This window comes from Peromyscus maniculatus, chromosome 1 (assembly GCF_049852395.1).
Source record: "Peromyscus maniculatus bairdii isolate BWxNUB_F1_BW_parent chromosome 1, HU_Pman_BW_mat_3.1, whole genome shotgun sequence".
In the NCBI taxonomy this organism is placed as follows: Eukaryota; Metazoa; Chordata; class Mammalia; order Rodentia; family Cricetidae; genus Peromyscus; species Peromyscus maniculatus.
In genome coordinates this window covers 135,876,863-135,902,793 of record NC_134852.1, presented here as the reverse complement: position 1 = coordinate 135,902,793, position 25,931 = coordinate 135,876,863, and the positions used below count along the sequence as shown (strand labels likewise).

At 51.9% G+C, this 25,931-nt stretch overlaps 1 protein-coding gene across 7 annotated transcripts in view; it reads right to left on the bottom strand.

The window, feature by feature from the left end:
- Positions 1-25,931, bottom strand: part of Katnip (katanin interacting protein) — a 173,879-nt gene that overhangs the window by 3,836 nt on the left and 144,112 nt on the right. For all 7 annotated transcript variants that reach the window (XM_042283313.2, XM_042283309.2, XM_076551986.1 and 4 more), the window contains 9 exons: positions 20,521-21,225; positions 19,396-19,604; positions 16,927-17,005; positions 11,184-11,361; positions 5,657-5,822; positions 4,404-4,561; positions 3,302-3,366; positions 2,204-2,314; positions 285-424 (listed from right to left, as the gene is read on the bottom strand). In XM_042283313.2, coding sequence (XP_042139247.1) covers positions 285-424; positions 2,204-2,314; positions 3,302-3,366; positions 4,404-4,561; positions 5,657-5,822; positions 11,184-11,361; positions 16,927-17,005; positions 19,396-19,604; positions 20,521-21,225 — 1,811 coding nt within the window. The remainder of the gene's footprint in view (positions 1-284; positions 425-2,203; positions 2,315-3,301; positions 3,367-4,403; positions 4,562-5,656; positions 5,823-11,183; positions 11,362-16,926; positions 17,006-19,395; positions 19,605-20,520; positions 21,226-25,931) is intronic.

Sequence of the window (25,931 nt, the reverse complement as noted above, 5' to 3'; positions counted from 1 at the left end):
GCAGAGGGCCTTGACCAAAAGAGGCAGAGAGATGCACACGAGGCCGGTTGGTCCTGCCCTCCAGCAACTGTGCAGGGACCCTGACTTCAGGGTCCCTGGGGCTCCTCACACCTCTGGCACCTTTTTGACTAAAGTCCATGGAGTCATAGAAGGAACCGTGAGCCTGGAAGGGCTACACCGGAGCTGGTAGCCACAGCTGGCACCTCTCTGATGGATCCCAACTGTTTCAACTTTTACTGGGCACAGGGGCAAGTGCCCCTCCAACCCCAGGGCCAGGTACCCACCAGGCCAGGCAGGATGGGGGCCAGCCACATGTGCCTGCCATCACTGGTGTTGTTGACTTGGTCGATAAGCTTGTCGGGGGTTCGCACGTCCCCGCATACACCCTCCAGTGCATTCACACTGTCCGGGAAGGCAGCGATATCTGAGGGGTAGGTTAAGCTGTCGTAACCCAAACTCATATGCTGTGCACAATGAGTCACCCCCAAGGTGGCTGTCAGGCTGTCAACCCTGTGTCTCAGGAGATACCAGGCTGGCGTCCTACACTTTTGCAGGCTGGGAAATGACAGTGAAAATAGATGCATTCTATTTTCTAAGAAAGTGGGGTTGTGGCCAAGGGGAAGGGACTCTGTGTGGGGCTAAGGGGTCAAGTTTAAAGTCAGGGACCACAGGTGGGAAGGCTGGAAGTGAGGGGTTTGCTGAAGCACAGATAGGGATTATAGTGCTGCCACTGCTCTGAAGCGCAGGTCACACCCACGTGGGCAGGCAGGTGACTCTGGCAGGTCACAGCCTTGTCCGGTCTGCCACCCTGGCCTAACAAGAGCTGATTAGAGCAGGGACCTCAATGTGCGTGTGCAGAATCGGGGTCCAGTTCTATCACTGTGACAGAGGAAATCTCTGTCAGGAAATCTCAGGTGAGCCACTGGGCACCACTTATCCGGCCACCTCAGCTGGGACAGGGGCCGAAAACTTCTATGCTCTGAGATGGGCAGGAGAAGTCAGAGGGCACTGGCTATGAGCACTCTTGGTGACATTAGTGGAGCATACAGAGCCAGGAGCCATTCTCTAAGTCATGAGGAGGACAATAACTCCAGAGACACCCAGGGCCCCAGGCAGACACAGGACAAGCTTTGGGGCTGTGCTGGCATTTCCTGACCTGGAGGATGCGGAATTCACAGCTTTACAGCTGGGCTGTGTGACCTCAGGTAAACAGGTCTCCAGCTCCTCCCCTGGACAATGAGGACCCCAGAATATTCTGTCCACAGGATTTCTGTGGGTACATGGGGCGCATTCCTGCAGTGCCTGGCACACAGGAAGCCCTCGGGAAGCACTGAGTCTGGGGGGCTGATAGACAACTAGAGCTTCAGGAGTCAGCGCTGGGGTAAACTGAACAGGCGTCCGTGAGGTTTAGTCACTGTGACTCCACGTGACCAAGGGCCTGGCATTGGCGCTTCTCAAGGGAAGTCCTAGAGGCTGCTATTGCACTAAAAATGTCTATGACCAAACGGAAATCTTTCAGAACTCCCGGACCATCAACAGCTCCAGCATGGGCACACCATGAACAAAGGGTCCCCCATGATACACTCCTCTCCCACTGAGTTCTCCTAAAGACTGTCAGAGGCTTTTTAGAACACCAGGTGTCTACGCCCTCTGAGAAGGGCCTGTGCTTGGCAGGGATCTCCTCGCACTCTCAACCATGGGACTCTGGTCTGCAGAGAACCAGTTATAGTGGCCTTGGCAAGCATGGCTAAGAGCAGCTCTAAGGGTCCAGTGGCATCATACTATATCGTCATAACCATCACCCACCACCACCACATTATCATAACTACCATAATTAACATCACCACAACCATCATTATCATCACCACCACCACCATCATCAGTCACCATCACCATCATCACCACCATCACCACCATCACCACCAGCATCAGGTCTTTCATTTTGTTTTGTGACAAGGCAGCTCAGACTGGCTCAAACTCACAGCTATCTGCCTGTCTCTGCCTCTTGAGTGCTAGGATTAAAGGTGTGCACCACCATGTCTGACTATCATCTGCTCTTTTGAAATAGGGCCTTGCTATGTAGTTCAGGCTGCCCTCAAAATCATGCTGGCCGCTCACAGGCAAAAATCCTCCTGCCTCCACCTCCTGAGTGCTAGAATGACAGACTTGGGACCCTGTACCCGTCTCCCAGCGGAAAGGATACTGTTCTGGGACAACGGGATCCTCTCGCCATGCTCATCGTACAGCTCCAGCCCTGTGAGGCCGATGTAGTAGGGGTCACCCCAGCTGGACAGCAGCTGGAACTGGAAAATGACTGCGGCTGTGGTTAAGGAAGAGAGAAGGAGGCCACAGGGTGGTGGAGGTGACAGGGGCTCTTCTTGTTTGTCGACGGAAGAGTCTCTCTCCCAGAGACGGTTTTCTGTCAAAAGGAACACAGCATCACATTTGCCACACTACCTGCCCTGGGAGTGGACAGGAAGGAATAGTCCTAGGACAGACAAGGTGGGCAGATGGTGCTGGGTGGGACACTCCTGTCTTATGCCTCAGTTTCCCTGGTTATAAAATGATTAGAACGAGAAATCTCTTCCCTCCTCTGTGTCTTTCAAGTTCATGGGAATAAGCATGTTAGGGGTGGGTGGGGAAACAGCCTCAGATCTGGCTTCAGCAGAATGACTCCTATTGACAAGGTCCATATGCACAAGGCGATACCTGCCCACCCTTGATTTGATCTTCCCAGTGCCAGTTTCTAGGAGCAGGAGTGGAAGAGGATCTGAGAGCCCAGGCACGTCCCAGGCAGCCACAGGCAAAGGCACTGCTTCCTTCTGGATCTAGACACCTCCGAGAGATCAGGGCAAGTTAGTTGACCTCTCTGATTGCTTCTTTTGTTTTTAGCTTTTGGCTTTCCTTTTTCTCTTTTTTAAAGAGACAGCATCTCACTGTGCAGTACAGGATGGTCTAGTACTCATTATCCTCCTGCCTCCAGCATGCCTGGCTCCTGTGATTAGTTTTCATGGCTGGGAAGTGGGGCTGCCATTGCAGCCTGCTCCCAGGGCTGATACAATGAGGTGGCACTAGGAAGGAGGGCTCTTGCTGCCTCTGCCCCTGCCTTCTCCCTGCCAGGTCCCTGGGTCACCTGTCTCTTTTCCAGCCCCTCTCAGCTGGGTCCTTTGTGCCACCTCCACAACCGTCTTTCAGGAGGCGATGGGACCCATGCTGCTGTGACTCCGTCTGAGGGCTGCCTTCCTTATCTTAGCTAGCTACACTGAATGTGTAGCACTCCAGCAGCCTAGGAGAAGGATACAGCCACAGGGCATGAGTGGGGCCTCGTAGTCCATGCTGGCTCGCTCCAGGCTCTTAGAATCCAGCCTGGAAAGAGATTGAAACAGCACCATGAGCCCTTCTGTTCCAGGGCATCGAGAGACACTCCTCAGCCATGGACTGCAGATACAGCAGTGCAGGGGCTCCTGTGTGAGCTCCCCTTTGCCCAGGGGATGCATGTGTGGGCAGCAGTGGGGGACCCAGCTCCTTTCTGTTACAGACCCTCACAATCCACAGAGTAGCCCAGAGGTGGGGACACGTGGATGCAGACACCTGGACAGAGTGGGGAAGCCACTTGGGAAAGCCACACAGCTGGCGGGTGCTTGAGTGGGATGTGCCTCTGGGGTCACTCTCTCAACCACACCCCTGCTCTCCTACAGGAGCAGTCTGCTAGCTGAGGGCTAGGTGCTGCTGATGGGGCAGGGTGCTGGAGTGTGACAGGCCATTTGGATGAATACAGGTGGGAGGAGGCCTCCCACAGCAGTCAAGCTGGGCATAGCAAAGGCCCTGGAATGTAGACAGGATGGGGACGCAGAAGAGAAAAGAAACAGAGGGGAAGCCCTGAGCACTGCTGGCTTCACGATCCCCAGTCCAGGTCTCAGTTTCCACTCTGTGAAATAGGTATAAAATTCCAGCTTCCAAATGCAGATTCTAAGAGACAGGAAGATCTCTGTGAGTTCAGGGCCAGCCTAATCTACATAGTGAGTTCTAGGCTGGCCAGGGCTAGAGACAACTATGACACCGCCCTCCCCTCCAGCTTCTCTATTCCCTCCTTGCGCTATGCTGCACAAGGATACTAATACAGTTTTGCCACTGGGGAAGGGAGCTCTTTTATTTCTCTCTTGTGGCCTTTGGTGCTCAGACACTGGGAGCTGTAAATGGGTAAAACTTACTCGGTTTACACTTTGATGCTGGAGACTTGGGCCAGGACATCCTGGCAAACCCAAATGAGAGTTTCCCACCTGCTCTTTTTCTGGACTGGGGCTGGGGAGGAGGAGTCGTTTCTAGAGAACACATGTAGCTGCAGCTCCAGCCTGAGGGTGCACACACAGAGGACACTGGTGGGCCAGCCCACACTCCCTCACCTCCTGGTGGGTGCTGGTGACAGCCGGGTCTGCAGGTAGTCCCCAAAGAGGATTTCTTGTGCAAAATCAAAGTGGCAGTTGCCAGGTCCTTTTCGGATAAGAAAGCCTTCTGCAGGAGACACGCACAAGCCGTCCAGGGACACATGGGCAATTTTGACCTAGCAAAGGAGACACAGCTTGCCTGAGGCCTAAGACAGTGGATGGCTTTTCTACCACGCCAGGACATCTGGCCTGGCCTGAGTTCCAGGGACAGTCATGTTCCATTTTAGACACAATGCTAGGGCGGGCACAAGATACCCGGAGTAAGGCCCCTGCCCAAAGGATGCTTACCTGTGCTTCCTATCCATGTGTCTCAGTCCCAGGGGAGGAAAGGGACTTGGTGGGGGACCCCAGACAGCAGTGGCAGTAGCCTGTGGCAGTACGGTGAGATGGTCAAGGGCACTAGCTCAGGAGCACCTCTGCCTCTAGTGCTGTACAGACCTCCAGCCTCCCTTCATCTCCCTTCCCACCTGGGAGAGGTGTACAACCTCCATCTTTCTGGGTACATAACAGAGACCCAGCTGGTCCCTCTGACAGGTAATGGCACTGTGCTCACTGAAAGCTTGCGCGCGCGCGCGCGCGCACACACACACACACACACACACACACACACACACACACACACACACACACACTGTCCAGGCAGGAGTTTTCTAGCTGTGCTGCTGGGGTCCACCAGCAAACTGCGAAGGCTACAAGCATTCCGAGGCTACCTGCCATCTCTGCCTTTCCACCAGCATTGAAAGAGAATGTGGTTTCCATGCTTGACAGACTGAGAGCAGACTCTAGCTGTGTAGTTCCCAAGAGAGTGGCAACCCTTTCCCAGCCTTCCTTAGAACCCTGAGAGGCGGGGCACTTAAAGGAGGCAGGGTGGGAACCTGATGAGATGAGGAAGGCACACAAGCCTGCCTCACAACACCCTCCCCAGTGCTCAATGGACAGCAGGCCCAGAGACGACAGTAAAGCCTGGACTGTGTGGGAAGGGGACCCACAGTCACAGAAGAGGCAAGCCCTCCCTGCAGTTCCCCAGGCTGCCCTGGGCTGTGGGCTAGGTCTGCTGTGTGCAAAAGGAAACACAGCTTGTTCTCTCCCTGGATGTCACCCCCCCGCCCCCATTTGGAAGGTTCTGGAGGATTTATGCTCCTCTCTTGCACCCACACCAGCCATTCATCATGCTGCCTCCCTGACAGTGGACTCCGCTCTGCCCAGCTTACCCCTCGGTAGGTGTCCTCGGGAGATTTATTGTAGTTCCAGAGGCGCAGGCCAGCAATGCTTTGGGCTCTGTCAAAGTGGATCCTAACCACATGGTCCAACCCAGGGGAAAAGGGGATCAGCCACATGTGCTCATCCTCAGTGGTGATGTTCATGCCATCAATTAACCTGCAGGCAACGGGGACAGATCAGCAAAATGGTGGGAGGTCTCCAGAAGGTCCGCTTTCCTCACCCACCCGTGTCTTGGGAGGTGGGTGAACAGTGAAGTCAAGCAATGATTCTTCAGAAGCAGTGAAAACAGTTTATGCTCATCAAGGTGCTGAGAGGCACTCATCCTCACCAGGCTAACAGACAGGTGTGTCCCCCTTGGGAATCCCTCAGCCCAGGGACCCCAGGGTGGGAAACTTGTGCTAATGGTTACTATTCCTCACGTCAGGAAGGCTGGCCGTAGAAATAAGCTCATCACAGCTGTGACGCAGGTACCCTAGGATGTGCCATGGTTAACAGGAAAAACGACACTCATGAGATGTGGTGTGGCCAGGCAGGCAGACCACAGGCAGCAGGGACCAACTCACGCTGGGAATGAGGTCATGACCTTGGCGTCAGTGCTCAGAAGGGGTGCCCTGGGGTGGGAGATGGACTTTCTCTCTATTGTCCCAGTGTTCTGAAAGATGTAGAGGTACAGTTGAGGGAAGTGCATCCCATCTCTCTTGGTGAGGTCTCCAAAACACGAGGGAAACAGGCAGACCTGGGCCAGGGACTAGAGCCAGAAGAGGCAGGTGGCTCCATGCTTGTGTTGAGCCAACCTGCTTGAGCCAACTTAGCCCCAGGTCTAAGTGCCCCAGGGAAACCCCAGCCAGCAGCAGGGCTTAATCAGTTACCTCAGCCCCACTGCATCTGTCCCTGCCTCAGTCTCTTCAGTTTGGACCCAACCTTTGTCCTCTGTGTGGCATGGTCACTTGAAGACCTGGCCGCAGAGACAATCAGCCCCGCCACACACCACCTTTAGACCCTTGGGGGCCACTGTCCTGTGAGTAACTCAGGCTGTGGACACAATTCCTTTATCTAAAATCAACTTTTCCCCTTACTGTTTGATAGTTTGAGGTTTAGAATAAATCTAAGTGTTCATCCACGGAGGTACAGCGTTCTCTCTCCTGTGCTCTAAAAGGCTGTTATTAAATTGATGGATGGTGTGTCTTACAATTGCTGGCATGTTAAAACTGAGGAAATTCAGCAGGCCAACCCTGCTGTTTGTGAAGGAAGCTGGCTGCTGCGGACTGCTGTTTCCTTCCAAAGCAATTACCTCCGTCTTGGAGACTGGCTGCCAGAAAGACTGTCGCAGGCTTTTGGGAGAGGGGACACTAAAGATGGATGGCAGAGAGGCTGGTAGCAAAAGAAGCCTCCTCCTGGGCAGTCACCTGGTTCTGTCCTGAGACACCCAGTTGTAACAAGCCTCCTTCATGCTAGATTGGGGTCTCTAAACACTATGGCTACCACTAGGACCCTGTCATTGCAGGGATATGGTGGAGGCCAGGTTGGGGCAAGAGGGACAAGAAGAGCCTGGGCCATCCTGTCATATCAGAAGGCTGAGGAGGGTGGGCACTGGGTAGTAAATGCTTGTCCTCCATGCCAAAGGCTCTGGGTTCCATCCCTAGAACTTCAAACAAATGAAAATAAATATTGCAAACAAATACATAAATGGGCACAGGCACTCCCAGAATCTGAGACCATCAGCAAGGATAAAATCAGAAGAGATGGCTTAAGGACAGCCCCCATGCCCAACAGTGGATGGCCAGCACCCATGCCCAGCAGAGGATGGCCAGCACCCATGCCCAGCAGTAGATGGCCAGCACCCATGCTTAGCAGTAGATGGCCAGCACCCATGCCCAGCAGTGGATGGCCAGCACCCATGCCCAGCAGTAGATGGCCAGCACCCATGCCCAGCAGTAGATGGCCAGCACCCATGCCCAGCAGTGGATGGCCAGCACCCATGCCCAGCAGTAGATGGCCAGCACCCATGCCCAGCAGTAGATGACCAACACTCATGCCCAGCAGTAGATGGCCAATAGAAAACAAACTCAGTGGCATCTTTGGAGGTTCTCTGGCTCATGTTTTGTTAGGGTCGGGTTTTTGTTTGTTTGTTTTTTAAACCTTGCAGGTCCTTTGTGTATATGTTATGGCTTCCAGTTGTCTTTATAGAATTCCTGTGTGTGAATGCGTATGGCTCTGTGTCTACATGACATTCTTATGCTTTTCTTTGGCTCTTCTGTTTGTTTTGTTTTGTCCTGTTCCTATTTGTTTGTTTTGTTTTATTATTTTATTATTATTCTTTAGATCCCTATTTGTTTTCTAAGGAGAGACAAAAAGGGTGTGGATCCGGATTGGAAAGGAGGTGGGGAGGAACTCAGAGGAGTTGGGGGAGGGGAACCATAAACAGAATGTATTGAATGAAAAAAATCTTTTCTTGTTTTTGTTTGTCAAGAAAGGTTTCTCTCTGTAGCCCTGGCTGTCCTGGAACTCACTCTGTAGACCAAGCTGGCCTCGAACTCAGAGATCTGCCTCTGGAGTGCTGAGATTAAAGACATGTACTACCACACCTAGTTGAAAAAAAAATCTGTTTTCAATAAAAGAAAAATATACAAACAAGTAAACAAACAAACACCAGAGGAGATGAGTGGGTAACATGCTTCTGTAATCCCAGCACTTGGACCTGAAGCAGGAGATCTTGAACTTGAAGTCTGGTTGGTACACACTGAGAGACCCTGTCTTAGAAAATAGTACTATGAGTCGGGGGGGGGGGGGGGGGGGCGGCACTCTTCCAGAGTAAAGAGAACTTATAGAATGGGAAAAATGTTTATCAGTTACATATAAGACAGGATTAATATCAACATACATAAATAACAAAAATCAAACACCCTAAACCCAAGTCATCCAATCAATAAATGGGCTAATGAAGTGAGTAGATAATTCTCAAGAGAAGAGATACAAATGGCCAATAAATATTTGAAAAAACATTCAGCATCCCTAACGACCAGGGAAAACTGCTTTGAGAATCCATCTCACCCCACAAAGAAAACAAATGACAACCATTGCTGGGGAGAATGTGGGTAAAGAAGGCCCCTCATTCCTGCTGTTAGGAGTCACAGAAATCACTATAGAGGTCTCTCAAAACCCTGAAAATAGACCTACCATATGACCAAGCTGTAAGTCTCCCGGGTATATACCCAAAGGACCAAAAGTCAGCATACCAAGAAATACTTGCATATTCATGTTTACTGCTGCAGCATATATGGGCAGGAAATGGATTGAGTCTAGATGTCCATCATAGATGAATGGGTAAAGTAACCCGGTGCATACATGCAGTGGAATTTTGTGCATCCATAAAGAAAAATGTGACCATCATGGCATATGCAGGGGAAAAGTCACAACTAGGAATGTTAAGAGAAACAGGCCAGACTAAGACAAATGCTGTGTGTTTTCTCGGCTATGGAGCCTAAACCTTACATTACATATGGGGGGTACCCGTGCATTTATATCAAAAAACTAGAAAGGGATTTGCTGGAGGAAGGGAGAGATCTTAAGATGGGGATAGAAGCATAATGGGACACTGAAAACAGGGCGGCAGAAGTGGCTTAGCTGGGAGAAGAAAGGAAGCTAACTGGAGAGGGGACAGGGAAGGATGGTGGGGGAGGGGACGAGTAAGAACAAGTGTAATGATGTGTGTGTGTGTGTGTGTGTGTGTGTGTGTGTGTGTGTGTGTGTGTGAAGTTGCCTTAATGAAACGTGTTGCTTTGTAGTCTAACCTAAAAAATAAAAATGAATGAAGGGAAATGAGACAATGAGAAAAAGAAGTCCCCTGAAGCTTGAGGGCTTCTCCGCCAATGGCATACATGGCTACCTGGACCCCTACTCACAGATGTAGGTGTGACAAGGACATTGAGAGTGTGCTTGCATTTTCAAATACTTCCTGATTAGAGATATGCACTGAAGTGTTTCAAGATGACGTTACGATTGGGCAGGAGGCTGTCAGGATTTCTGTGGGTTAGAACTGGGTGACAGGGATGGACACTCTGGGCAGGTGTGAGTTTCTCCTGCTGCTGGCCAGGAGCAGCTTGTAGGCTCAGGTCTAGGTCCTCCAGCTAACCTATCAGGATCTACAGCCAGGGTGGCCCCAAGCAGTCAATGCCAGGAAGGGAGAAGTCCACAGTGAAGGGCCACCATAAAAGGACAAAGAGGACAGAGCCAGGGTGGGGGCTGCAATGCAACCACCCTGCTCCCAACCTGTAATCGGGAGGATTATTTCTACAGTTCTATGGATGGAGGAACTGAGGCACAGGAGACGCCTAACTCAGCAGGTAAGTGTATCCCAGGCTGGAGTATCCTGTGGCTTGTGTTCAAATCATGACTCCATTTAACCAGTCTGGGTACCTGGGGCCACTTCCTGACATCAGCTTCCTCCTCTATACACAGGGACAACATTAATGATTCTTAGTCTGTTTGTCGCTTTCATGGATGGACACCTGCAATCTCCTAACAGCCCAGTGCCTGGCACTTAACATTCCAAAATGGCCTCTGCACTTCTGGTTATGTTGACCTCACTGTCACAGCTGTGAGGTCTGGAAGCTTAAAGAGATTTGAACTCCCATCCCTCAAGCGCTCCTTGACTCTTAGTTAATTCACATAGCTGTCGTATTGGCTGGGTTTGTGTGTCATCAGAGAGGAAGGAGCCTCAGCTGAGGAAATGCCTCCATGAGATCCAGCTGTGAGGCATTTTCTTAATTAGTGATCAATGGGGGAGAGCCCAGCCCATAGTATGGGCTGGTGGTTCTGGGTTCTATAAGAAGGCAGACTGAACAAGTCAGGAGGAACAAGCCAGTTAGCAGCACCCCTCTATGGCTTCTGCATCAGCTCCTGCCTCCAGGTTCCTGCCCTGATTGAGTTCCTGTCCTGACTTCCTTTGATGATAAACAGAAATTTGGAAGTATAAGCTGAATAAACCCTTTCCTCCCCAACTTCCTTTTTGGTCATAGTGTTTCTTTGCAGCAATAGAAACCCTAAGATAGCTGTCCAGAGCAGGAGGTGAAGTGCCAGTCTACGAGTGACAGGTATCTGTGGATGGATGCTATAAAAAGCTTGTCCATTCAGCCTGGTCTTGGTATCCAGAATGTGTAGGAAGCAGAGCGGCCATAGCCGCCTGCAGAGACTTTCTTTTCACTTTCCAGTTTACAGAGGGGAGAGGCCTAGGCAGGCATGTGCAAAGCAGAGTGGGTCACACCAAGGCTGACAACTATGGCTGAGCGAGAAGGCCCTAGCTGATGGCAGTGTGATGCCCCCGCATGTAGGATCTGAGCCACACCAGCCCAACTTTGCAAGCTGCCTGCCCCTCCACAGGGGTCCCATGTACAAAGGGCCACCTCTGCTTCTTTTGGCTGCATACCTTCCCAGGCAGTGTCTCATGTGTGCCTGATGCCTGGAACACAGAGCATGTCCCTTGAGCCCGACTGCCACAGCCAAGCTTCTCCTACTTACTTGTCCAGGGTCCGGGAGTCGTCAGTGTACTCTGGCAGGTCGTTTAGGTCCCTGGGAGAGGCAGAGAGCTGGTGCGGGTGGATGGGCAGGGCCTGGCCATCCTTGCCCACGACTTCCAGGCCAGTCAGCCCTATGTAGTGCAGGTCCCCCCAGGAGGCCGTGAAGTTCAGCCGGAGGCCTGGGAGGGAAAGAAAGCAGCCGGTCACCACCAGAGGCTCTGGAGCCAGAAAAGAGCTGCCCTCAGCCTCTCCACTCTCCCCTCATGGACCTTCTCTCTCAGGAGTCTTCAGGCCCAGACCACTGCCTACTCAGGACATAGCAGGCAGGAAACCCACACATGGCTTTGTGCCCTGTGAGCTCCCTCATGCTGTTTCACACTGCAGTGTTCCTCTCCTGACTTCTAACGCCCCCTTGCTTCTACCCAGATGATCTTCCAGTTGTTCGTTTCTCTAGGCCTTTCTTCTGCCGCAAGGCCCTTGCACATGCGGTTCCTGGTCTCTGCACTGTGCTCACAGCCCATCATGTCTCTGTATACTTCCTCTACCAAACTCTGGAGGCCACTACTTAGTAAATGCCCACGTGACCTGCCAGGTGCTGACTCCTTAAGGAAATGACCCCACTTGTTTTTCTAGACTATTATGTACCCACATACTGGCACAGTGCCTGGCATATAGTGGAGGCTCAGTGCCAATGAAAGCCTGACAGTGACTAACTGAGACAGTCACACCAGAATTGGACATTTTATGCACATGGACTCCTCCTAGGAGGCCTCACTGCATTCAGGGTAAGGGAAGTGGCTGCTGACCCCATCTTTCCCCCTCAACTTTCACCCTACTTCACCAGAGACCACATCAGGAGACCTCCTGTGGCCCTGGGACACTGATGCCAGGTGACTCATTCCACTGCCCAGAAAGGTCCCCTTCTCTGGGTCTCTGGGTCACACCCTGTCACCCTGTCATATTCTTGGCTGGAGTTCCTCCTTTCCCAATAGAGCAGGGCCAAGTTCAGGGGCAATCCAACCATGGAGGTATCTGACCCGTTTTAACACCTGCCTGAGTTCCGAAGTTCAGCTCTTTGGGCTTCTGAATGACAGCATGGTAGGTGGATCTGGCAGAAAGCCTGGGTCATGAGGTGCTCCATATTTCTTACAGGAGGATCTGTGAGCCCAGCAAACTTCCAGGACACCCTGGGGGCCAGGCTGCAACCTCTCACCTCCCTGAACTCGACATCTTGTCCTGTGCTCTGTCATTTCCCAGCATCCTTTTTGTGACTCAGCCTTCAAACTTCCTCTCTGTGGTGCCAAAGTCAGCCTGAGCAGACTGCTCGTTACGTTCACATACCCTCCAGGGTATGGAGCAACTCAAGCTGGCTGCCCCTCTGGCCTGTGGCCCTGCCACTTTCGCACAGAGGTGGGCCAGCTTCTCCACTCTGCGTCTGGGCTGCCGAGTGGAATGTGTGCACAGGAGGCTGCCTCCTCTTTCTGCCCTGCACTGATGCCGAGGCAGCTCAGTCACCTGTTGCTCTGGCCAGTAGCAGCACATGCACGCAGTTGCTGGTCCACGTGCTGGCTGTTCAGAGGCATGAGCAGGCCAAGGGAGAACACCTGAATGGCTCAGAACTGCCAGCACTGACGGCTACAGAGCACTGCATCCAGGCGCTCCACTGTGGACTTGTTCTGCAGCAAAAGCTGATTGACAGAGTCCTTCTACTGGCCATATTCAAATGGCATCTCTCGGCGATCTCCTGACAGTTCCCCCCACTCTCCTGCCCTTGTTCCACTTGCTTTCATCCTAACCTCAAGAGGTAGTCTGCATTAGTGCACTTGTTGATTTCCTGAGGCCAGCACTGACTGTTCTATCCTCAGAGCTGGAACAGCAGTGTCCAACAAATAGATGCTTAATCAAATTTTGTTTTGAAACCTCTGATTGATAGAAAAGTAGGTGGGTGGTCAGTGGATATGTCTCCCCTAATTTATAGTGGATGATAAACGAATACTCACTGATTGTCTGTATGCACCAAGTGTGGTTTTAGAAGTAGAGATGTGAGGGAAATAAGAGTGAGTCTCAGCATGAGCAGTGCTCATTCAGCAGTCAATAGACACCTGGCAAATGCTGCGTACCACAGCTGTACACCGCTGCATGCCCAATCAGAAGGATGGGATGAGGTGGAGTGTGGCAGAGTAGGAACAGGGTGTTTAGGGAGGGGAGGTGGCATCTGGGCTGGGACCTGCATGCAGGAAGAGGCATGCTATGCTGCACTTCTAAAGAACATTCTAGACTGAGAAAACAAGTTGGGCCTACATGTGAAAGCAGCTGGCCAAGGGAGGAGAGGAGTAAGACTAGAAAAGGAGGCAGGGCTCAATCCCACGTGGAAGCTGAGATGTTCATGACATAGCAACGGGAAGTTACAACAGGTTACTTTTTCTGTTTGCTTTGCTGAGATAAGATCTCTCTTTGTGATCTAGAATGGCCTCGGAACCAGCGATCCTCCAGGCTTGGCCTCCTGAGTACTGGGATGGCAGGTGTGCACCACCATGGTGGCCTATACATGGCAGCAGGACGGTGGTGGGGGCCGAACTGTGTCTTGGAAGGACTCCAGCAAGACTGTAAAGGGAGCCAGGCAGGGAAGACACTGGTGCTGAGAGTGACCTCGTCGAGGGTGTTCACAGTGGGAGAGGGCAGCAGGGGACAGGGTCAAGGTCTGTGTAGGAGGCAATGGAGCCGAATGGTTTGAGCATAGAAGGACAAGAAGGGATTGATCCAGATGACAGGGTGAGGTGGGGAGTATCTGGGATGGAGAAGGCCCGGAGGTGGAGGAGGGAGTAAACTGTGAAGGGAGGGACAGGGAGAGGCAGAAATGCCACCTCCCCCTGGTAACGAGCCTTTCCCATGCCTGCAGTCCCTTTGTGTCTGGCAAGAGGCACCTGATCGCATTGATCCAGGGCTCTGAATGCAACGGCTCTCCTTGTGAGCTGATATCCATGCTCCATATTCATTTTCCTCGCGTGCATCAATTAGTATTTATACAAATGGAAATTAATTTTGTTATTTCTCTCATGCTCTGGCCCTCTCGACTTCTTCCCTATTCATCGTGGCTGATATTTGCAAAACTTCCCAAATGAGTGTCATCTGCAAATTAGCAAGTCATAGATTCCCTTTCAAAGCAAGAGGATTGGCCACGTTCACCCACTGCTGCCCCCCTTCCCTGCCCCAGGACTGCTGTATTAAAGTGTATTCTACTTGCACATGCTGCTGAGCAGGTGGAAGATGGGATGGGATGGGGGTTAGAGAGAAGAGATGTAGGAATCCTGGAGCTCTAGGTGGAGAGGCCTAACGTTTTCCTAGCCGGTACAAAGTTCAAAAGTCACAGGGTTCTATTCCAGGGCCAACCTCCCTAGCCACTGCAGTGGCGTTTCTGAGAAAGACTGGGTTGGTTCAGTGCAAAGGACATTGGTAAACAGCCTTTGGGATAAATTAGCAGGCAGACAGGACAGTGGTGCCTTCTGCCTGGCAGCACCCTCACCTGTCTTCCTCTTCCAGGGAGAGGTCCTGGCTCAGCCAGGTTGTCTGGGCAGCTGGCCACTCTTAACCAGGCTACCAGGACAGCCAACAACCTAAGTCTGGCCAGATATGGTGTTCATATCTCCTACCTGTCCATCTCCACCATGGTGAGCCACATAATTGATTTATGGACAGGCCTGAGACACAAGCTTGACTCAAAGACTTAATTCTGGAGCTGTACCTGCTGGGTAATAGAAGTCGCGTCTACTCTGGGGTTGCTAGTAATGGGTGGATGTGAGCACAAGGCCCTGGTGCATGGCCCTCCCATGAGCCCCTGGTGCATGGCACCCATGAAGAAGAACAGGAAGCAAACAGGGTAGAAAAACAGACACAGCAAGTCTCCATGGTGTCATTTCCCTGCCTCCATCCAGTTGCCTAAGAAACTAGTGACCCTAACTTCTAGGTGCATAAACCAATAAATTTTCTTTTACTGAATTCAGCTTGAATTCAATTTCCATTGTTCTTGTGTGCGCGTGTGCGCATGTGCGTGTGCGTGTCCGTGTGTGCGCATGTGTGCGCGTGTTCCTGTATATTAGGGTATGAGTGCATGTGGGAGCCAGGGGACAACCTTGGGTGTCGTTCTTCCTCACTGGGTCCTGGGGCACACCAAGTAGGATAGACTGGTGGTCAGAGAGCCCCAGAGTTTCATTTGGTTCCATCTTATCAACACTGGGATTACAGTGTACACTGCCATGCCTGGCTCTATGTGGGGGCTGGGAACTGAATTTACTAGGGTCTTCTAGCTTATATGTCAAATGAGCCATCTCCCTGTCCCTTTATTTATTTGTTTGTTTATTCATTTATTCAGGCACGATCTCCCCTTAGAACACAGGCTAGCCTTGAATTCAGGTGTTCCTGTCCTTGCCTCTCAAGCTCTTTAGTCCGTTAGTCTAGAGTAATTTAGTGACCCGGGATAGAAAGAACTGTAACAATTCAAAATAAGCCACCTTCTTTCTGTCTAAGAGACCATTTTTTTCCTTTTGGGTGGGCAAGGGACAGGGGAGGGTTCTCATGGAGGACAATGGGAAGGTATTTGGGGGAAAGGGTGGCAGAAGAGCCAGCAGGTAGAGGTGCAGTGTGCACTAGGCACCACCCAGACCCTTGCCCCAGGACAGGAGACTACCTGGGCCACAGGCCACAGCCCCACTCACTTCCTGAGTTACTGCCTATCTTCAGAAAGCCCCAGCCTCCCTGGATGCAGCCTCTGACATGAGGACATAGGGACATGAAGACTAAGCACTCCCTCAACTCAGGACATCAGCAGTCGCCACCGTAGCTTCTGTGCTTCCCATCTAGCTGCTGAGGCCACCTTTGCCACCTCAGCGTGGGGAAGGAAGGTTCCGGTCATCCTCCCTCAGAGCTACCTTAGAGACCCCACACTCAGATCACATGGACTGGGCAGGCGGGGAGCCAGAAGAGGCACTCAGACCCAGGAGATCATGAGAGCCTGCGGCCCACTAAAGTGGTGAGGGAGGGGCCTAGCCAGGGCAAACTGGGAACAGGAGATGTGAGGCTGCTTCTGAAGAAGCAGGGTAGGGTCACAGCTCTTGTCTTTAGGAGAGGAACTGAAAGCAAGTGAGCCAGCAGCAGGTAGGGCAAGAAAGAGCAGGAAGCCAGGCAGCCGGAGCATGCAGAGAGCCTGTTAACAGGGCCCTGGGGGAGGAAGGGGGATCGCAGACAGCCATGACCCTGGCTTCAGCTTCCCTAGATAATGAAGGACTGACATGGATGTGAGTGAACTCAGAGGAACTGTCTGAAAGGAAGAGGACAGGCCCGGGAGTCCGGACGAGATCTACTCAGGGAGGCATGCTGGCTGCTGCAACCTCGTGTGTTTCAATGTGTGAAATCAGCAACACTTCATCATCTGCCTAAAGTCATGGTTCCAGAGAACCTGGACTTTGGGTCTTGTGAACCCCTCACCACAAACACACACACACACACACACACACACACACACACACACACACACACACACACCCTGCTTTGCTTTGTGTAAAGCTGAGCTATTGCTAAGATCCGGAACAGCTCCACCCCCTGAGGCTGTAGCAGCCTGGGGCCACCAGGCTCCTATATCCAGATCCCCAGGGAGCATAGAGATGGCCTGGGTACAAAATGCCACAGTGCCCCTCTGCTAGTGCAAAGTGCAAAGAGGCCCCTGCCAGGCACCTGGGACAGGTACTCACATAGCCCGTAGAAGATGCCTGGCTCTGGTGTGGTGACTTCAGAGACAGGGGGACTGGCTTGTAGCTCTAGCCCTGGTACCTGCAGGATGGTTGGTGAGAAATAGGGAGAAGAAGAGAGGTTTTAGTGGTACTCATTTGTTCCTTTACCAGATTCACTGCCCACTCCGTGCCCAGGAAATCCCTGGGTCTGTTTGAGAATGCCTTGTCTTCCTATGACTATGATGAGGTATGGGGTGTCTAGAGCCTGGGACTACATCCCTACCACAGCTCTTCCTGGCAGCTGAGGGGGGATGCTACACCAGGGTATTCAGACTTTCTCTCTGTCTCTCGTGGACCACATGCTTGTTGAGTGAAAGGGAAGGAAGAAGGGAGAAAAGGATGGAGGATGGGGAGGAGGAAGATGGGGAGATGGAGGGACTCGGAGGAGTGAGACAAGGAGTCAGGGAGGGAGGGAAGAAGGGAGGAGGAAAGATGGAGGAAGAGAGCAGGAAGGATGGACAGTGAAGGAGAAAAGGGGAGGGAAATAGGGAAGAGGCAGAGACGTGGGGAGAAGAGACGGGCAAGGAAAGGAAGAGGAAGAAGAATGGTGGAGGAGGGAAGGGAGACAGGGAGAGAGGAGGAAGAAAGCGGAGGGGAGGGAGATAGACAGAAAAGAGGTTGAAAGGAGGGAGGGAGGAAAAGGGGAGAAAGGAGCCTTAAACCATAGCAAGTGGGCCCTCTCCGTGGCTGTTTAGAACTGGCATCTAAGGGGTGAACTCAGAGCCTGTATCGTTAGAGTTCCCAGTTGACGCCCATGGGCAACCAGAACGAACAGTACTGTCTACTGACAGGTCACGGTGGGCTGCTGCACTCTGCTTGAAGTCTCCATATAAGATTAATTACTTTTTATTTAATACTAATTCTCCTGGGCAAAGAAGCCTTCAGTGCTTCAGACAGGAATGGTGTAGGGCAAAAGGAAGCAAGATGTTTGCCTTCCCTAGGACCAAGTGACCCCTCCGGCCTTGCAGATCAGGTCCATTAGCAGGTCCCCCTGGGCCTTGACATTTGGGAACCACTGGCAGATAAAAGACTTTAGGATCAACTCTCTGGAGACCCGTGGGTCAAGGACAGACTATGCCATGCTTAGGAAGGTTTGGGACATTTCAATTAATTGCCTCTTTTAAATTGAGATAGTTTAAAGCCCAGATTTCTGGCTTCTCTTGCAAAGAGGACAAGCAGCAGTGGGTGATGAGCTGTCCGGGCAGAGTTGCAGGCCCTTCTCAGGCTCCCACTCACTGCCCTCTTACCCCATGCCTGCCTGGCCCTGCTGCCTGGCCCCACAGCACTGGGAGGTGGTCTTCATGCCAGCCACTGCTTTCCTCACACACTTCTGTGGGCCAGCCTGTCTCCTGGGGCTTCTGCTTGTCCCATCTTCTTCTCACACCTCTTTTTCTACATTACAAGACCCTCCCCTGAGACCCTGGGACCTCTCCATTTTCATCAGTGGACCCTGACATGGGCTCACTCTTGCCCATTTTTTTTTCAGCATTATGCATTCAGATTCTGGCTTTGGTACCTTCACAATATACCCTCAGTTAAGGCACTTAATCCATGCCCTCAGCAGGAATACAACAGTCCCTACTTAAGGATCATCATGGGCCCGGGCTTGCAAAGCCTATATCACTAGTGAGCTTGGGTTAGGTCATGTGCTCAGGCATCCATAGTTATGCTCACTGTTTTATGTTTATAATGGTTCTAGGGGTAGAACCTGGGCCTAAAGCATGCCAGGCAAGTACTTTTCTGACAAATGACATCTACAACCTTCTTTGCACTTTTTCAGACAGAGTTTCTCTAACTTGAACAGGCCAGTCTTGAATTCATTCTATACCTGACTTGCCTTGGACCTGTGAATGGCTGGCTTCCAGGCCTGTATGAACAGGCTCAGCTTTGGCCATTGTTTCAATTGCAAGGCTGCCTCCTGCAGGCATGTCTATTCTACTCACAATGGTGAGTGATCAGAAGCCGTCTCAAGCACACCCATCTCCTCACAGGGCTGCCAACCTCTATATTACACACACACACACACACACACACACACACACACACACACACACACACACACACAGCACTGATCCCAGCATCCAGCCTGTATTTCCTGGCTTTGATGAAAATTTGAATCCTTACTTCACTTTGGTTTAAAAAAAAAATAGATAATTAGAGAATGAAACATGAAATACTGAATAGAAAATGAAATAGAAAAATGAGGACCGTCAAGGCCGCAGCCTCAGCAGGGTAAAGGATATCTATCTGTTTTACTCTCCCTTCCTGCTGAGTTAGGAGCAGCAGTCCGCTTAGGAGCTGTCCTATAACTTGGGAAGCTGAGGCAGGAAGACAATGGGTTCAAGGCCAGACTGTGCTGCATGCTGAGACCTTGCCCTGAACAACCAAGGGAATCCACTTAGGGGCACTCCAGCCCCACTCCAACCCTACCTGGTCCTGGGCATTCAAGCCAGCCTGTGTGAAAGGCCGCTCGTCCTGACCTTCACTGTCCGCAGTGCTAGGCCTCCTTAGTGCCTCTTCAGGCTGAAAGCCACACAGGCTCTCAGCATCCAGGTCAAATGTCTCATCCAAGCAGAATATGGCCTCCAGGATGTCCTCATCCGTGGTGAAAAGGATAGTGTCTCCAAAGTGCTCAGGGGCTGGGCAAATCACCAAGAAGAGAGAAGGTTCAGCTGGCCCCAGGCCTCAGTGGTCTGCCATCCAGAACTTGTTCTGGTGTCCCAACACTCTATGACCACAAGCAGCTGACCGTTCCAGGTATGAGCCAACAGCTCAGTCCCCACATTTCACCAAGCTGAGAGCCACAATGATCTATTGCTGGGATGGAATGAGAATCCTTGTCATCTGTCACCAAACAAGTCCCTGGTGAGAGGCACTAGATGTCCAACCTAGACCCTTTAGCCCATTTCTGCAGTGCTGGGGATGCGGCCCCAGGGACTTGCACATGCTACGTAAAAGATCTACGACTGACCTATAGCTACAGAATCTGCTTGCTTTAAATCTTGAGACAGCCTTGCTAAGAGACCCAGACTGCCCATGAACTCAGTCTACAGCCTACACGGGCTGGAGACTTTGGAGAAGTGGGATTTCAAACAGTGTGTATGGGGTAGTGGGTAGTCTCAGGGTGATTTTATCATCCACGCATAGCCCTAGTGCTGGGACTACAGTTATACACTGCCTGGCTTCCTGTAGGCCCTTTTATAAAGCACCTCCCCTAGAAGGTATGGGTATTCTGCTCCCAAACATGGGAGTTGGGCTCCAGTGACTGGCTGGTCCATGGGCTCCCTAAACACCCTACCCCTCTGACTTAAGGCAAGAAAGATGCTACAATTCATGACTCCAACTTGCAGAAAAGCCAGTTTAGGATCCTGGTCCCTGGACAGACACTTAGTGTTAGGAGCCCAGCTCTGGCCCACCCATGCTGGAGGAGGTGAGGGGTGCACCATGTCTGTGAAGAGGACTTTATCTATCCTGGGCTAGCTCATGGGATTCCCCTCAATATCTCAGTGAGCAGCAAACAAGGACTTCTAGAATATCCCCACAGATATACCGTACCTCCCATGAGGGTTCCTGAGGCTTTGGCAATTTCTCCTTCAAAGATGCACTGCATATCCAATAGCATGGTGATGTCCTTCACACCACGGAAGGAGTGTATTCGAGACTTATTGTAATTCCAAATCCTAATCAGGGCAACTTGGCAAGGGTGTGTGAACTCGATGGAGATGGAGTGGGTCATGCCTGGTGTGAAGGGGGCCAGCCAGACATGCATGTCATCCTGGGTCCTGTTCACCCCATCGATGAGGTTGGAAACTACACGTGGGTCTTTCCCGTAAGCTGGTAAAATATTGATGTCAGGGGGATCCGCTGTAATGCTGGAGATCTGTACTGGCTCCCCTGTGGAGCTGAATATCTCTATGCCATTAAGGCCAACGTAGTGTCTGTCTCCCCATGTAGACTTGATGTCAATGACCAAGTGCTGTCCATAAGGGAGGACTGGGATTTTAAAGTCACTGTCACCATCTGTCTCTATGGAGGGCTCCGGCTCCTCCTTTCTGCAAGGGGCTGGGGGTTCCTCATACCGACTGCTCCTCTGCTGCTTCAGGAACTCATCTAGGATGTCCCCCTGTGGCTCCAGGGCAGAGATGCGGCCCCGGTGGGCACGGTCAAAGGCAGTGAGGGAGTCCCATGATGCATGCAGTGCGTGTTCCTTCTCGCCATACCACTGCAACCAAGGCAGTGTCCCGGTGGCATGGGTGTCTTCTGAAAGAGAGAACAAGGAGGGGCTAGGACCTTGTTAGTGCCATACCCTGGAAACTGCCTCATGCAGTGGCTCTTAGCTGCCTTGGCTGGCATGGCCTGAGAGGCCTGCCCTTGTGACATCTGTGGGTCAAGGCTTCCAGAGTGGTCTGGGTGGAGCATGGCTTTCTGTCCCACATGGTCTTCAGTGTTGGCCTTGGAGGCTAGACTCTCATTTCAGAAAAAGACAAGAAGTATTTTAAATAGGCTTTGAACTTTCTAGGAGTACAACTATTATACAAATCAGGAGAAGGGCTACAGTTAGAACCTTGAATATTCTAATCTTGAAGGCTGATATGTTGTAGGCTTGTCCTCCAGACTGTGGCACGACTGGGAGGGGGTGGGGCCTGTAGGAGGTGGGGCCATGTACCTGAAGGGGACTCTGGGATGTTAGTCTATGTTCTTCCTTTCTTTGCTTTCCAGCTACCACGAGGTGAGCAGCTCCATCACCACATGCTGCCACCACCATGGGCTGCCTCACTGCAGGTGCAAAGCAACATGGCCAAATAGTTCAGGCCTGGAGCCTCTGAAACTGTGAGCCACAATAAATCCATTCTCCTTGAAAGTTGTCTGCCTCAGGTACCATGATGACAGGAAGGGACCCAGGAAGGCTGTTTTAGTGTTGGAAACTACTAGAAGTTATCCCACTTTGAAACTCACCTAGCCAGGGACACATCATGGCCCACAGGGTCTGAGCTGGTCACAGTGTGGGCTGCAATGGAGGCTGGCCCAGTCATGTGACTCTGACAGCACTACAAGGCATTATTTAACAGCAGGAAGAATGTTCAAGAATAAATGTTACATCTGCATAGCCCAACACTTGTCTGAAGGCAGAAGGATCACAAGTTCAAGGCAGTCACCTTCGCCAAGTGTATTAAATGGTAAGACAGTTGTTTTCTCCCACGTATGGGACAAAGCCTGAGTCCTGAGCATGAGGACACAGAGCAGTCCTCCGAGGGATGCTCTGAAGCCACCTCTCAGAATCTACGAGCCCAGTGTGAACACTGTAGTGGCCCATCCTGGCAGCCAAGCACAGCCAATTACCGCCCAAAGGTGTCATTCTGAATACAGTGGCACACGGCACTGCCATTCTATGTTGCTTTCATACTGGGCAGTGCCTGCACTCCACTTCCTGCCTGCTTGCTGGGGGCTTGGTACCATCAATTATCTCCTCTCTCTAGAATCTTCCAACACCGCTTCCTCCAGTGCTTCCTGCTGCTCGCTCTGCCTGCAGACACGCATAAATCTCTGCTGCCTAGAAAAGGGAGGGTACCAGGTCCTGTGGCTTACCCCCATCATGCCCTGTCCTCCCCTTTCCTGTGCAGACACCCTGCTTCCTGGTAATAGCAGCCTTTCAACCCCACCCCAAACGCAGCCTTCCTTCTTTGGGGAACAAGCCTCAGCTTTCTGGAGATCATCCCACTTGTAGGACCCCCACACTGAAGCTAAGGGAGCTCTCATTCCCCTGCCTGAGCCAGACTGATGGGATACAGGGTAGAATTGTGAGGGCCCATTTGACTACACAGTGGGCAACCTGCCTAAAAATGCTGCCAACTTGGGAGCAGGAGCCAAAAGATACAGAGAAACCCTGATGGCCTTATCTGAGTTCCTGCATCCACCCGTTCCCAAGAGCAGACCCCTCCCTGGTGGCTTTTGCACTTTGGATGCCTAAGACACCTATGGTTCTCAGAACTCCCCACTGACGTGACTTTCCACAAGAGACAGACTTCTCAGTCTTCTGTCAGTCTTTACTTTATGCATGACATCCCAGACAAAGCTCTTGAATTTGACAGTCCCTCTCCCAGTGGTTTAGGAGATACACCACTGCAGCTTTCTATCTCCCTGGCCCAGAGAGGTAGCTAGCTTTTCTTTTCCTTCCTTCCTTCCTTCCTTCCTTCCTTCCTTCCTTCCTTCCTTCCTTCCTTCCTTCCTTCCTTCCTTCCTTCCTTCCCTCCCTCCCTCCCTCCCTCCCTCCCTCCCTCCCTCCTTCCTTCCTTCCTTCCTTCCTTCTTTCCTTCCTTCCTTCCCCCCTCTCTCTCTTCCTTTCCTTCTATCTATCTTTCTTTCTCCCTTCCTTCCTTTTTTTGAGATGGGGTCTCACTACATAGCTCAGGCTGGCCTCTAACGTGTGCTCTTCCTGCCCCAGCCTCCAGAATTTCAGGAGCACAGGTATGCCCACAACACCCAGCCTACCCACAGCTTCTTATCACAGTAGTGCCACCCTCTTGTTCAAAGTCCAGGAGTAGCTGAGACTTGATCTTCGGTTCCATCTGGCGTTGTGCTAACCCAGCCACCACTCTCAGCCTCTGTGGGTCCCCCGGACCCCCTTACAGCCACTTCTGCAGGGTCCCTCAATCCAAGTCACCAGACCACTGGGTTCCTTGCTGGTGGCAGATAGGAAGAAGGGGACAGGGCAGGCACAGGAGAACCCACAGGTGACAGCCTCCAGACTGACATGGGGGACTGAAAACAAGAAGCTGGTGTTAACAGGCTTCCTGTCGCAGCGCACACTTCCTATGTATTCCTCACACCTCATGCCGTCTCTACATGGTCTGGTCACTTCAACACCCTAAGCCAAGAGCCTACAGCGGTTTGTCACATACCACTCTCATTGTCATGATCATTTCTTACGCCAAGAGTAAACCCTGCTCCTGTCTACGGGGGCTATGACGTGGCTTTTTCTTAGTTCTACAACCTCCGCCTCCCTTGGCGTCACTGCCATTCTGCTCTGACCCACCAGATGTCTGTCCAAGGATGTATCAGGAGTCTTCTTCAGCGGGGCTTTGCCCTTCTGTGCCCTCTGCTGGGAGAGCTCGCTCTTCCTCCAGATGGTCACTGCCTTCCCGTGGCCCCTGCCACCTCATCCTTGCTCCCTGCTGTGCCCTAGTACCACACACAGATAGCAAGAGCTGCTAGAAATACCTAAGAAGTGTTTGCTGGGACAGGAAGCCTGTCGACACCAGCTTCTTGCTCCCCCCACCCCCTTCATTCTGGAGGCTGTCACCTGTGGGTTCTCCCATGCATGCCCTGTCCCTTCTTCCTATCTGCCTCCAATAAAGAGCCCAGAAGTCCCACATTCTCTCCTCCGGGGCTGGTGTGACAAGTGACAGAAGGAGCTCTAGCATGGGCTGTCATCACTTGGGTCTCTGAGATCTGAATTCCTCTGACTGAAGCAATGGCGGGTTGGCCCGCGAGCACGCCAGGAGACACTAAGCTCCACACATCAGGAACTTGGCTGGCGTGCCTCTGCCAGGGAGCAGGGACTTGGCATTCCTTCTGAGTCCTTCTTCCAGACTCCACTCTGAGTCTCATACTCGGTTCTAAAAGGAGAGGTGTAGACTTTCTCCTGGCCCTCTCGGGTGTGATGACAGCTGGACATCCATGTGTCTCCCTGTGTCTGTCTGTCTGCTGGGAACATGCTCTGTCTACTGCTTGGGACTAAGCTAAGGCTTGGCCTGCCACTGCTGACAATCCTATTCTAAATCTGCTAGACAAGAAGTTTCTTTTTTTCTTTTTTGTGGTACTAAGGATGAAACCCACAGCCTTTGCACACTTTAAACAAACACTGTCTCTTTAAGCCATGTCCCCAGCCCCAATCCTAAACCCAGATGGGCAGCTGAAAGCAATGGCATCCATCTGCAGTCTATGTGTCCAGAAGGACCCCTGATGATGACATGACAGGATTCAAGATGCCGAAGACTCCTCCTGTGTGTAGTCAGCTATGAAGCTGGGCATTTATAAACTGCCCTCACATCTGCATCAGTGGTTACTAACACAAGAAACAAGAATGGACAGGGCAAATACAAGAGCTGCCTTTCTTCCAGTGAACCTGCTTCAGCTATTGCTGATTGGGCAAGGGCTGGACACCTGACCCAAGTCCACCAATCAGGCCCCCTAGGAGTCTGGAACTGGCTGTAGGGACCAGAGCCAACACTCAGTCACTCGGGTCTGAGAGGCCTTTGGCTGCCTGGGAACAAACTAGTGAGGAAATGGAGGCCTGGTGGACTTGTGAGGACAGCCGAGGGGACAGGGAGAGGATGCTATTAGCCTTTGGTGTCAGAGTACCCTAGGTTCTCTGAGTACCCTACTCCTCTTCACTGCTCACAGTAAAGGCTGATGAGACCCCATCTATTGGTGGCCAAGGAACCGCACTTCCAGAATGCAGATGGTGGTATAGTAAAATCTGGTTCCCTGCTGAGCCACACTGAAGACACAGTGGTGGAGTCCCCATGGTAAGGACAGGGCTCTGAAGCCATGTGAGCTTACTCACCCCACTAGCATTCTGGTGGACTCAGCCAGCATGCTTCTTGGAGGCTCAGACATGGGCTTTGGCATTGGGTGATGGGTAATAACACGATTTCTAGACAACTTTCCTCGTTAGCAAAACCAGCTAACAAGCATTAAATCTCAAGGGCTCGATTCTTAATGTGTCACTGAGCCAAGCAGGGAAATGTCTGGCAAGAAACTAAAGTGAGATCGAGGCCTCTGAAGTTGGACAGTTGGACTGTTGCCTGTCACCAAGAACTCCCCGCAGCTCCTCGTCTGCTTAGAGCCTGGCTGACCATTCAGTGAGTGCTGGCAGCTATGCTAATCAGCCCCAGGAGTACTGGCTGCAAGCACGGATGGTAGGGCTGAACCACTATAGTTCAGATTCTATACTAGCCCCACTG